The 14,028-nt window shown below is 37.4% G+C and overlaps 2 protein-coding genes across 4 annotated transcripts in view; one reads left to right on the top strand and one right to left on the bottom strand.

Annotated features, from left to right (window-relative positions):
• Window positions 1-14,028, bottom strand: part of LOC142336485 (uncharacterized) — a 117,158-nt gene that overhangs the window by 15,633 nt on the left and 87,497 nt on the right. The gene's annotated exons all lie outside the window — the stretch shown is intronic.
• Window positions 2,203-9,675, top strand: LOC142336484 (uncharacterized). 3 transcript variants are annotated; one of them, XM_075385365.1, is made up of 2 exons: window positions 2,203-3,790; window positions 5,425-9,675. In XM_075385365.1, exon 2 carries the CDS (start codon window positions 5,450-5,452, stop codon window positions 9,404-9,406), a length of 3,957 nt encoding a protein of 1,318 aa, XP_075241480.1. In that variant the 5' UTR covers window positions 2,203-3,790; window positions 5,425-5,449; the 3' UTR covers window positions 9,407-9,675. The 3 variants fall into 3 exon arrangements, with proteins under 3 accessions (XP_075241480.1, XP_075241481.1, XP_075241482.1); XM_075385366.1 differs by lacking the exon at window positions 2,203-3,790 and adding an exon at window positions 3,801-4,879; XM_075385367.1 differs by lacking the exon at window positions 2,203-3,790 and adding an exon at window positions 3,801-4,898.

The raw sequence follows: 14,028 nt of genomic DNA, 5'->3' as shown, positions 1-14,028 counted from the left end.
TTTTAAAATCTCTGCGTTTTACCGTTGAGATTTAAAAATTCAAATTCTGGTTTTGCACAGATTCAAAGCCGCAATTTGTAACAAATTAATTTCTAGAAATTTAATATTTTTGATAGTTTTTGTACTCTGCCCTTTTTGTGTCTAACATTTAAAGGCACTAACTCTCTCTATCCCTTAAACACATATACTGCGCAAATTACTAACACCCACACAACCGCGCACAAACACAGACACACACAAACACGAACCCCGATGCCAAGACAAATTTAAAATTTTTTTTGGAAACTAACCATTACCCATGGTTCGTCACCGTTCATTTATGTTTTGTTTGTTTTATTAGGAAAACTAGAATTGGACTTCTAGAGATAACTGTAGCAGTAATTGTAATACTGACACTAAAAATTTGAAATAAATTTTTCCAAAAATTTTTATGAATTTCAATGTTTCATGAGCATAATAGACCAATTCGTATTTTCAATTTTGTACATGTGCTACCAGCTAGATTTAAAGTATCTTTTCGAACTTGAATAAAGATTTTTTGAAACTTTTTGCACTCGCGACTAACACGTAAGCGAACGTTAAAGGCTGCCATTAAAGGCTCTTAATTAGTAGCACTAAGGTACCAGGTAGAGAAGATGTCAACAATTTTTACGTGTGGTCCATTTTACTTTTCGGAGTGTTTTTAAAGAAACAAAAAAATTATCTGAAATGAAAATTTTTTCTTTTCATCTTTCAAAAGTTCTTTGCTTTTTATGAGAGTTTGACTGTCAATGTGCTATTTAGTTTTTCAATTTACAGAAACGCCCAAAAACTTCCGAAGAGCTAGGGGAGGTTAGTTCGAACGATCTGCTCTATCGGATACGGAATTGAGATAAAATAGATCAAAAAATATTTCCATCTCTTTTTAATAGAAAATTTGTTTGATTTATTGTTCCTTAGAAAACAATTTCCTGAGTCTCCCCGGTTTTGAAACTACTGAAATGGGTAACTCTGATGAAATCGGAGTTGTTAGCAAAAATAACTGATCGTGGTAGTAGTAGTGTTTGTGCTGGTGGTGGTTGCGGTAGTGGTAGTAGTAGTAGTGGTGGTGGTATAAGTAGTGGCGGTGTTGTTGGTAGTAGTGGCGGGTGGTATTAGTAGAGGTGGTGGTGATGAATTTAGAAAAGAATACGTTTTTCTGCTTTTAGTTTAACAATTTCAAAGTTGATTTTTGCTATTTTGAAAGCTCTCAATTGCCTGAAGTCTTCTTTTCCAAGCATTTTTTTGATCCAGAAAAATTGGTTCAGACAATAATTTTTAATCGGCAGAAGACAGCGAGATGGATGAAAAAGTTTTTCTAACAAACATTTGAGAACATAGCCGGCAGATTGCCGGAAAATAACCGCGATAAACGCTCGTGGCATTCCATGGAATTGAAACAACTAAAGAAATAAGCGCTCATACAGGTTTGGCGCTACTTAGATGCAAACTACTGACCTCTAACTTTTAAAGGGTCATAAAAATTAAAGTTCATTAAGCGCGTTCAGAAGTCATTTTTTAAGTGAGGTAAGTCACGCAATTGACCTAAAAGCAGAACAATTAAGTCACGCACATAAATTTTAACTCCAAAGCAGAAATTACTGAAATTGGAAAAGTCAATTCCAAGAATTCAGGTCGCAAGAATCATCGATGGAGACGACGAATCAAAAAAGAAAAAACCATGATATCCCCAATAATAGCCACTATCGATTCGCGGCTATTAAATAATTTAATTTCAAAATTTTTGGTCAAACAGTTTTAAAAAAGTTAACTTCTCCGCTCGAAACGGTTTAAATTTCTCCTGACAACCAAAACTCAATTAAACATTATTAAATTTTTAAGTTTTCCTCTTTCAAACTTTGAATAATTTTTTAAGAAATGAAAACTAGATCCTGAGGGCTACAAAATGTCGTTTTTTTACGATGCGTGAACAAAAAGAGAGAAATTGACTGAAGAGAAAAAGCCAGCCTCGCATTTATATTCCCCCATTTTAAAACAATATTGGAACAATTACTTTTAAAAATCTTCTAATGTTTCAAATGCTTTTAAACGACACCAGAAATGAAGATGAAAACAGTTAAGTCCTTCATCACAGCCACACCTCCCTTCTTGAGGGTTGGAACAATGTCATACAGCAGTGAAAAAATTGTGGACAAATATTTAACCTACATCAATGTCTACCATTTTTTATGAAAACGGACAGCCGGTATAAATGTTGTGCAATTTTGTCTGTGAGCAGACAGCCTTCTGACAAAAAATCTTGGTGGTGAAAAATTTTTTTAAAAAAGGGGTCAGAATAATTTTTACTTGGTTAGACATGCAGGATGCTCTTAATTTTATTTAAAAAACGATGCTATTGATATCTGTTTATACAACATGAGACCTCGCAAAAAAGTACACGCCAAATGCTACAAATTTGATATGCTATAAAATCCATAACGCTTTCAATAATTGAACCGTACTTCACAAAATTATTGCCGCCACTGTTTCAGCTTCCTTTGTTTCCCACTATTTATAGCTTTGAATTAAAAATAGAAACAGCAGCCACTTCTCAAGTGATTTCCATAGCGTTACACGTCTGTCTTTTGAGTAGCATAAAGACACTTTAACATCAATCTCTTTCAGTCACATTGAGAAATATTCGATCGCTTATTTCGAGTAGGACTGTCATTGTGAAGTTACCATCACAATCTCTGATAAGAAGGCAGACAGCCTTTGAAGATTTCTTTTTGAAGACAGCACACACAATCAGCCAAGCACCTTCTACTACCATCTTATTATCCGTTTGACGTTGATAGGAATCGCAAGGACTTCAAAAACCATCAAACAGCAGCTGTTATCGCTTAAGGCCCTTATCAAAAGGTTACCAAATCTCACCGATTAGGCTGTTACTCAGCATTGAATACATCTTTTATAAAGCTTCTATTAATACACAAATAGAAAGATTGACGTTAGCTTGGACAGCTCACTGTTGTTATTACTACTAAGTAATACCATCAATTCTAAATTAGTCACCAGATTAAACAACTTTTAAGGTAAGGTACGAGACAGTCACCGATTATAGTTTCATTTCGAACATCATTTGCGACAACATCGTTTGTCTTATCGTCTGACAAACAGTCGCCCACCGCCAGTTCTTAAAATAAAGCTTATTTCTAATTTTTGCAATCCTGCAAACCAGCCACAGGTTACTTATTGTTGCTACTTAATAAAGAGTGATATTTAGAATTTAACAAGTTCATGTCAGGTACATTTAAACTTCATAAATAACCAGATAACTAGCAAGATAAAAGACAGCCAAGGAGCATAGCCACTGCTGGTTTACCACTTTACTGCCAGGGAGATTTTGTAAATTTATCCCCAAAATCGCCCCGAGCAATTTTGTTCAGCTGTAAATTGCCGGCTCCGTTTCTAGAAAAACAATAACTTCACGACATACCTTCCCAGCCCCATATACAGCACGGTAAAGCCGGGGCCCGGATAGGCCAGAAAATTGTCAAAGTAAACGGCAACTACAAGTTTGGTATTATTTCTCTTGGCCGGTGGCCAGCTATCTAGTTAAAGGTGCATAGATATATTTAGCAATTGGAGTGTATGCAACAACAATAAAATCGGCACCCATACATATTCGTCGGAAACTGCAAAACAACAGCAGCACATTACAACGCCACTGCATTTAAAATTACTATTGTTATTATTATCCCTACAACCCTTCCGGATAAGGAAGCACGTTACCATTTATTCAGCCAGCGGTTGAGCCAAAAATTGCATCGTAAGTCTATTTTTCCTTGCCATTTAATTCCCCGTATTGCATGCTACTGTGCCCACTAACCTCAACACTAGCACGGTCCTTAAAGTTAGTCTATTTTAGCACACTCCTTAAAGTCTATTTTTCAATAACCATACATAACTCACTATAGTAATTTCAAACAGGTTCCATCGTCGACCTTACATGCGAACAGACAAGATGCTAAACACTTGAAAGGTAAATGAGGTTAGCATCAGGTAAAAAAGGAGAAAAAAATACCCTCCTGTAGTCCGCAAGCGGGACCTGCAACAAAAAACAAATTTTGGATTTATTCACATCTCGGTACCTTATTCCAAATTTTTCTGGCCGTACAAGCTGGATATATTTCAGACCTTATATTACCTACCGTTACTTTTAGCTTATTGAGAAATCTATTATTACATTGTAAAAAAAAATCAACCACCAAAAATAATTTTCTCTGATTGGGCACAAAACACAACTGAGTCTAAAAATCAGGAGATTTATCTCTTATACAACAGGCGGTGACGATAATAAAATGGCAAATTTTACACTAGAACGGGTAGCCAGTTCTTCGCCTTTTATGGCCCCAGCCAGGTCGCCTGAGCTAAAAATATCCATTTTACAATAAGCACCGCACAACCCCACCGCAGTTGCGATTAACCCCACACTATCTCTTGCCCATTTATTTGTAGAGTTTTGATATTTATCTTTTTCATCAACACCTTTTCCATACCTATTAAGGCTTTATTTTCATTGCATGCACTGTATTTACGCACGCGATAATTTTTCACCCGGAAACTGCGTCAGTTCATTTTTACCATTTACGTCATTGAATAATTCAGATTTCTTGGAATTTGGGATCAAACGTCTAATTCGTTCATCTATTATTTATTTTTCCTCTCTTCTTCACGGAAAAGTGGTCTGCGGCTAAATACTTGTCCTGGAACTGAACCGTTTCTATTTTAAGCTCTCTCTCTCTCTCCGCTTTCTAAACCAGAATAAGCCCTATTACGTCACTAATGTTAAGCAAATCCTTTGATAAGACAAGACTTCTGCATTAAACCAAAGAATTCGCAACATCTGCCCACAAAAGTTAGTAATAGTTTGAAAGGTACGGTAAGTTCAGTTTCGAACATCTGTCCCAATCTCAAAATAGAGAAATTTGCGAGCAGGAGTTATTGTACTAATTTATTTGCGCTATCCTTTCAATCCGCGGAACCTTTTTTACATAACGGATGTCAGTTTAATGCACAGCAAGAAGATACCCAAATGTTTTGTTCAATGACCGTTTTACCCAAAAAATCTTGTCAAAATCAACAAGCACACTAAAAAGGCTTAAAGTTCTTCTTCGAGAGTGGTTTCAAATCAGTTATTATCTCAATAATTACAACGTGCTTCAAACAATTATGAAGAGAGCACTTTTGAAATCGATTGTCAATTTGGTGGTCTTCCCTATTATACCCCCCCCCCCCAGATTAGTGGTCAGATAACCTATAGCCCCCCAATCATGGTAACTATACCATAATGGGGGGCTATAATTTCATGGGGGCTATAAGGGGAAAGACCCCAATTTGGAACCTAACGTTTTTCGCAAACAGCAACCTCTTTTTCGATATTAACTTTGTCTCTGTTTTCAGAAATTTCGACCACAACTGCGCAACTATGCCAATCAACTTCGACGCCTGCCTGCACTGTTATCAGATGCAATTTCGCATGCTACTTTACGACTTTGAAAATCCAGACGGACAATCATCACCCACACACAGACACAAGAGACAAACAAGACCAGCTCCTACGCTACTTCAATATTGTTCAGACAATCACTCAATATTCCACTACAAATCTCGTTATTCACAAACGATGCTCAACACTTTCTATTCCAAAACAATGACAAATTTCAATTCAGCAATTATGCAATTATTATCAAACAATCACAGAAAAAAGCAACATTTATCATTCGCAAATTTTAACACTTTAATGCTATTTTTAGTACTGATTGTTACCTTTTTATCTCAAACTACAGCAGCTGATACTCGAAGCATTTCTGACTTGTGTCCTTCGGGGTACCAATCAATCGAACCCAAACCACGTGACCGGGTTAAACTCGGTCAACAAATTGCTAATAACGGAAATAGGGAAAATGTGGAAACAATCTCTGCTAACTGTATCGACATTGACGAGTGCAGTTCATCTTTGAACAATTGCCAGCATCACTGTCATAATACTGAAGGATCGTTTATGTGTCATTGTTACCCCGGGTTCACATTATCTACCGATGGGTTCTCCTGTGAAACGATTTCAAATTTGACTGCTATGGTTTCAAGCGGACGGAAAATGTATCGGGTTCAATTTGGGAAGAATATTTCAGAAGGACTTCAATCAAGTAAGCTTCTGTTCACGGCGAAAAGTGAAATCATTTCTTTCACAGTTGCTGCTTCAAAGAACGAGATTTATTATATGGAAAGAGATGGCTTGTGGGTGTTCAACACTGAAACCCTGAAAACATACCGCAATAAGGAAGATTCACCCAATGCTACGATACCCAATGCTAAACTGGCATTCAACTGGGCGAATCAGTCCTTATTAATCGCCATGGACGTTCGAATCCTGAGAGTACTCGATCATGCGTGGGAGTATGACTTTTACATCTCCAAGGTCAACCAACAAATAGGCGACTTTGCAATTGACCCGGTTCAGAAACTTCTTTTCGTAACTGAGTTAGGAGCCCAATCGAAGCTCACAATTCACGATTTAGACTCAAAGCAACAGCTTTACGATTTCAAAACACCGACTAATAACTACTTACAGACTCGGATCCGGGTTTCGACTAACATCTACGACTCAAAGATCTACTTAGTAAACGCTGCTGGCAGTGTCTACTCGTGTTTCATTGACCAACAGGTGGGAAATCTATCCTGCACAGTTGAAATTACTCAAGGCAATGTGACGTCACAAATTCTGCATTACGGATCTTCGTTAGTCTACTTGTCTAACCATCAAAACTTGGTTGTGTGTGAGATGAACAACTGCAGCAAAACTGCAAACAAATTCAAGCTTGACTTCGAACCGGATGAAATTGTTCTCTGGTCTAAGAACAGCCAAATGGATCCAAAGCACGTTCCCTGTGACGAGTGTGAACACGAGTGCGAGGTTATTGACAAATGGTTTTCGCAATGCAAATGCAGACCAGGTTTTGAACTCCACGTCAACGGCAAGTCCTGCAATGACGTCAATGAGTGCGACCAGGACCCCAATCTTTGTGATCAATCTTGCATAAATGTGCCTGGTAGCTATAAATGTCATTGTGACTCCCCAAATAAGCGAATTGGCAACGATGGTCGAAGCTGTGTAGCTTTCATGACATCATGTGAAGAAAATCTCTGCAGCCATGGTTGTGTTCAATACAACGACACCTCAGCTGGAATTATACAAGTGGACTTGAACAGTGTAGGTGTTTCTGCGAAGTGCACTTGTCCAGTTGGAAGTCATTTGGAACCTGACAAGCAAACTTGCACAGGATGCCGAGCTGGAGACAACGGCGGTTGTTCTCATGGATGTGAAGAGACAGGACTTGACTCGTTCCTTTGTACCTGCCCAGAAGGGTTCAAACTGAGCACAAAAGACCAGAAAACTTGTTTGTTAGACAAAACGGAGCTGCGACTAATAGCTGCAACAGATAATGACATGCGAGTGTTCACAATTCCTGATATGTCGATTGTCAAATCATTCGACGTTAAAGGAGTCCAAAGTATGTCCATTGACCATAAAAAACGCTGCATTTACTTCATAGGTCCCACAACCGCGACAATCGGGAAACTTAATTTAACAGACAGCAAAACAACTACACTTTTCTCTACAAACGGATACAGCTTCTCGTCCATTGCCATTGATTGGTCCTATGATTCTGTTTATGTCAGCGAATCAACGACAGGCGCCATTTACAGCTTCCGAGTGGGCAACAGCGAAAAAGATAATTCAAAAGTACTCGACCTTGTCATTGGAAGTCTTACCAAACCACGTGATCTGGCAATAGATTCGGATACTGGAGAACTGTACTTTATAGCCGAGTCTTCCGACAGATCTGGGACTAAAGCCAAGACACATTTGATGAAATTCAACTTGGCAACCAACAACCTGGAAACGTTATTCAACACCAGCAATGCTACCACTTCTTTGACAATTGACTACCTCAGCGAGCGGTTATATTTCTCCGATTTAGACAACGCAGATATAAACAGTTTCGACATCAGTCACAAAAATAACTCCGAAAACAGGTCGACTTCAATTGTGAACCTCAACGACAACGTGTTCAAACTCAATTTGCAAATAGTTGACGACGTCATTTACACGTTAGACTGGGACAGATCTTGGAAAGTTGTTACTTTCAACAAGACTTCGGGAAAAAAGTTGGAGAACCTGTCAAAAAACAAACGAACCGAAATCGGGAAACTTCGATCTATGCTAATCTACCACGTAACTCAACCGTTAAATGATCGACGAATCAATTACGGTCCCTGTTCGCTAGAAAACGGGGGTTGTGATCACACATGCAGTACCTTACAAGATAACGTAGTTTGCGGTTGTTATGAGAACTTCACTTTAACTTTGGATGGGAAGACTTGTAAATCAACTCAACTCACAAACCAGGAAGACTACAATGACTTGGAAATTGTATCACGAGCTGTGTGTGAACAGAATAGACACCACTGTCACCATTACGCGGATTGTCTTCAAGATATGAACGAACACTTGACGTGCAAATGCAAAGAAGGTTTTTACGGCGACGGTTTTTTCTCTTGTCGAGACGAATCTTTAAAATGCAATAAAGATGAAACCGTTTTAGCCGATTGTGGCAACCACGGTCACTGTGAAAAACAGAGAACTTTCGGGTTGGAACTCCAGCCTGCTTGTGTCTGTGAATCGGACTGGATTGGAAAAAATTGTTTGGAATATGCTGGACGGAAACGGCGACTCAAGTCCCCCAAACCAATTCCAGTTACCCACGTTTCGACACTGCAGATAGTCCAGATATCCTTTTTACTGACAGTTTCAGTGCTGGGTTTAATGCTGGTCGGTGGAGTGTTGATATACAGGCATCGTCGAAACCAAGCTGCGCAAAAACTTCGAATGCGACAACTCGTTCGAAACACGCACTATAATTGCGAAGTTTTTCAATCTGTAAACCCCAAAAGCCCAATTAACTACACGGAAGTAAAATGCCCAAACCTTAAATGTGACCACTATGACATCCAGACTAAAGAGCTTCTTCCAGTACGGCCCAAGAAGAACGACAAAAACAACGAAACAGAAGTAAACGAAAAGTTGATTTCAAGGAGCGACAAACTGCGCCTTACTTCAATCGTTAAAGATGAATGGTTACAGACAAAAGACCACACGCTGGCGAAAACTAATTGCGATGGCAACTTTTACGAAGATTTTCAAAATGACTTGAGCAATGTTGCCTCACTTTCAAACCCCATAGTCTTTTCCTTCAATTCCAACCAGCTAGCAAACCCACACGAGACATTTACCCAGTCCCAGACAGACCCTACAACGTACAGCGACACAAGTACTGATTGTACCAGAGCTAGTTTTCAAAATGAACTCTTGATAAGCTGATCCCTCATCAATAACTGCTAAAACCCCAGTGACTTTTTCAATCTCACAACAGAGCAATGAAACTATTTTTCAATTCCATTTTCTAAAACTTGCAATCCGACAGAGTAATATAATGCAATTGAGCAATGTTTGATTTTAAATTTGTTGAATTAAGTGAATGAGCATTGATGTCTTTTTGTGTAATCTATTCTATGCTGGTCATTCAATCAAATGTCATATTTTTGTACATAGTTTAAAAACGTGACAATTTTGAATGTTTCGCAACATCATCCTTTTTTTAACAGCTTCACTTATTGAGGAACAAGAAAGGCTAGCAGAGAACAGGCGAGTGTCATTATTACTTTAGCCTCATACTAATCTTCAGCGACTTTGCAGAAATCAATTTTAAATTATAATTCGATACCGACAGTAATATGGTATGAAATGCCAGATGACTGGCAAAAACTCATTCTTGACTTCATATTCTTTAAGTAGTAAATTGCAGAATAATTTGTATGAGCCAATTAGACAGAACATGCTGCCGCTCAGAAAAATGCTTCAAAAAGAAAGCAAGTTCGGTTTATCCCGTTTCTTCTCATTTTGCTCTTTGACATTGACTAAACACACTAAATTACGTAATTCGATGAGTGAAAGAACTTAAAATCAATTCAGCTGAAACAGTTGAGTGAAATATGTCGCGGTTCAAACGTGAAAATCGTAATTTGTTTAAAATGAAAACGAGATCGAAAGGTAAAGCGAATTCAAACCAAGGAGAGCACCTAAATAGCTGTTGAGAAGCTAATGGCGGCTATTAAACATAAACTAAATGGATTTTCAATCATCCCATTTTGAAGAAAGTGAATTAATCCTTAATAACAAAAAATATTTACAGCACTGAACAGATAACAGGCTCCTATAGGTCTGAAAAATCCCATCAAGCACGCAACTCAGTAACATAGCCGGCAGATTGCCGGAAAATAGCTGCGATAGACGCTTGTGGCCTTCCATGAATTGAAACAACTAAAGAAATAAGATAGACCAGCAGTTCTTTAATAGACCATTAGACTTTTTAGGTTAGATTCGGACTGTCAATTTTATGACAAATACGGTCTATAAGGGGAGCATTTTCAAAATTGATATTCGAAATCAAAAACTCAAGACTAATATTAAAGATTTAGGGCATATAAGTTTGCAACTACTTAGATGCACACTATTGATTTTTAATTAAAATGTTCATAAAATTTAAAGTTTCATAAGTGAGTTCAGAAGTCATTTTTTCGAGTGAGGTAAGTCACGCAATTGACCTAAAAGCAGAAATGACGTCACGTACACAAATTTTAATTGCAAAGGAATAGAAGTCAATGAAGTCAATTCCAAGAAGTCAATTCCAAGAAGTCAGGTCGTAAGAATCATCGATGGAGACGACGAATAAAAAAAAACCACGATGTCCCCAATAATAGCCGCTATCGCTTCGCGGCTAATAAAAAAATTGCATTAACGAAAAGCTTTGAAGTGTGCACGGGTTGTAACAAAAAGTCGGCAACGAAATGAGCAAATGGCAAGAGAAAGCCGATAATAGCTCTACGTCAGCTATCGGTGTCGCAGCAATTAAAATTATGATTTTCACTAACAACTTAAACTTGAATGGTTTTACACCAATGCCTTATTTCATCAGCATTCATTACCCAGTTGTTCTATATTGAACTCGTGAAAAAACCACCCCTTTAGGCAATCCGGCGTAAACGTCAGACGACAATACAAAACGAAAAACGAAGCGTACAGCAAAATAGCTAGGCTCGAGTTGTAGCTTGGAAGCAATACGAAAATGCAACTAATTTGTTGCTAGATCTCTGAACGAGTCCCAGTTCGAAAAGTTCAGTACAAAAACGAAGTATAATAGTTTCTGCAAACAAAAAATTAACACTTTTACTATCAAAATGTGAACAAATCATTTGCTGTAAAACAGATCATTTGCTGAAAAACAAATTATTTGCTGAAAAACAAATTATTTGCTGAAAAACAAATTATTTGCTGTATACAATTACAGAAAAAAACAATGGATAAAAACGTAATAGTGAGTTAATAAACAAACTTTGCAGGGCATAAAACTTGTTAGGACCTACGTTCTAACACATTTGAATTCTGCGAACTAAATTTTCAGTAAGACACTGAAATCTGTTAACGGCAATTATCATTAGTTTTATGTCATCTATTTTCTCTTCATGTTATGTTATACAGTGGTGTTAAACAACTAGTTAGTTGAAAAAATCCAAATAGAGATTTTCAAAACATCTAAACAGACACAGAAACAGCAACGAACAAATAAATTTATGGTGCTATGTTTCCACGTGGGTCGTTTAAAAACATAGCCGGCAGATTGCCAGAAAATAGCCGCGATAGACGCATGGGGCCTTCCATGAATTGAAACAATTAAAGAGATTAGATAGACAGATCGATCACCAGTCCTTTAATAGACCACTAGACTTTTTGGGTTAGATTCCGACTGTCATCTTTATGAGACACATAAGCTCTATAAGGAGAAAGCCCTAAATGGTCTTTCAAAATTAGGATCTTTCCTGTTTGTGCCCCCTCAGCTTAGTGGGCGCATATTATTTGCACCCCTCAGATGCACGTGCAATATTTTTTACATAATGACTTACTATGTAGTGGCACGTGCTCTGTAACTGGGGGCGCATAACGTACTGGGGGGGGGGCACAAATTAAAGATCCCAAAATTAATATTCGAAATCAAAAACTCAAGACTCTAATAATCAAGAATTAGGGCATATATGTTTGGCACTACTTAGATGCACACTATTGAACTTTAACAAGTATATTTTCATAAAATTTAAAGTTCCATAAGTGAGTTCAGAAGTCATTTTTTTAGTGAGGTACGTCATTGAAAAAGTCAATTCCAAGAAGTCAGGGTAAGACGAAACAAAAATCTGTTAGACGAAGCAAAAAAATATATAGGAGCCGCCTATGTATATAGAAAGCTATATACTGTCAAAAACTCAATACTGCCCGGTTTTCACTGGAGCACAGCTTTATTCCAAATTAACAAAAAGATAAGCCCAGAAATATGGTCATTTTTGCTGTTTATTACTGTTGTTCTTGATTGTCAATAATCTGACGACCAAATATTGTCAAAAAACAGAATAAGGGCGACGATTTTTTAAAAAAGAGAACGTTATCGAGAGCTGAGAAAAAACAAAAGTGTCAGAATCAGTCACTTTTTACTTAAAGACACTGTTGTTTTTAGGAAAAACTTTCAATCAAGCATTTCGTAAGTTGTAGAAAGTTAGTTCATGTCAAAATGGAGAAACAGATCAATTCACAAGAATTGGAAAGTAGCAAAATTTTTATGTCTCTAACTAACTTAGACGTATGAACTTTAAAGCTGCATTTAAATACCCATTATTTAGAGTGAGGCATATTTGATGACAATAACTCTTCTAATTAAAGTAAGCAAAAGTCAATTTAAGTGAAGTAAGTGCTGAGAGTGAAGTAAGTTAAGAAAATTTATTTTGAGAGTGAAGTAAGACACACATGCCCAAAACATTATAAAAACGAATGAACAAAATTCATGCCCCAATTAGACCTCATCCCACTAAATGTAGTTTAAAATGGCGGCCCACTCAAAATGGCGGCACCCATTAATTGTAGTTTAAAAAATGCATAAATGACCTCAACAATGCATTGCACAAATATTGCATTGAAACGGAAAAACAAGACGTCACAGGTCGCAATAAAAACGCATCGGTCAATTTAGCAGGTTGTATAATGATAGCAGGTGTATAATACCTGAAAATTAGTAAAATTATTTAAATTTTTTTTTGAAATCGTTATCCCCAGAACTTCGATACAAAGTTCTTATGACCAAAAGCAATCTATATGAATATATTGCCGTTACCATTTCACGTCACAATAGAGAACAAGAAATAACATAACGTTTACCAGCACGTTTACAATACTTGCTGCGAACTTCGTTCGAGAGCAATTAATAACCGACTAACCCGGTTGCGAGGGGGGTGGAAGTGGACGATTACGTGTGGTTGGAGCGACGGAGTCAAAATTCGCATAAAAAACGGTCGTCACGCCATAATTTAATGTCTTCTGAGCAGCTTCGATGATTTGTACTCTTAGAGACTAGAAAACCTTTTCGTGAAAGTGCTCAACGACTAAGAAATCGTATACAAAAAAGCCAACAAGACCAATAGAACTGCCACAAACTTCGTTTGAGGGCAATTAAGCTATTCGGGAAAAAGAACAAGACAAAATCAAACCCACACATTGAAGGCAGCTCAAAGGAACGCCAAAAATTCAATCATACAAGGTCAGCAATTGAGAAAATTGACAATGAATGCAGAAACAGAAAATCGGATCCAAAAGAATAAAGATTTCACCACTATTAACCATTGCCAACTACTGCCAAAATTGTAAAGAAACCAATTACACCTTTTGAAACCAAAACGGTCGCAACTAATTCTGGATGACAATCTCAGGATCCTTTTTCTCCCACCCGATCAGCTAAATCATCAACGAGCAATGAATAATCTTGAAAACAGATATTCAATTACATTAAAAATATACAAAACAATTTATGTACAACCAGTGGTGAAAGAAGCTATATATACCGTTAT

This window comes from Convolutriloba macropyga, chromosome 3 (assembly GCF_964194025.1).
Source record: "Convolutriloba macropyga chromosome 3, txConMacr16.3, whole genome shotgun sequence".
Taxonomy (NCBI): domain Eukaryota; kingdom Metazoa; phylum Xenacoelomorpha; order Acoela; family Convolutidae; genus Convolutriloba; species Convolutriloba macropyga.
The sequence above is the reverse complement of the archived record's forward strand: the minus strand, read 5'-3'. Positions and strand labels throughout refer to the sequence as shown.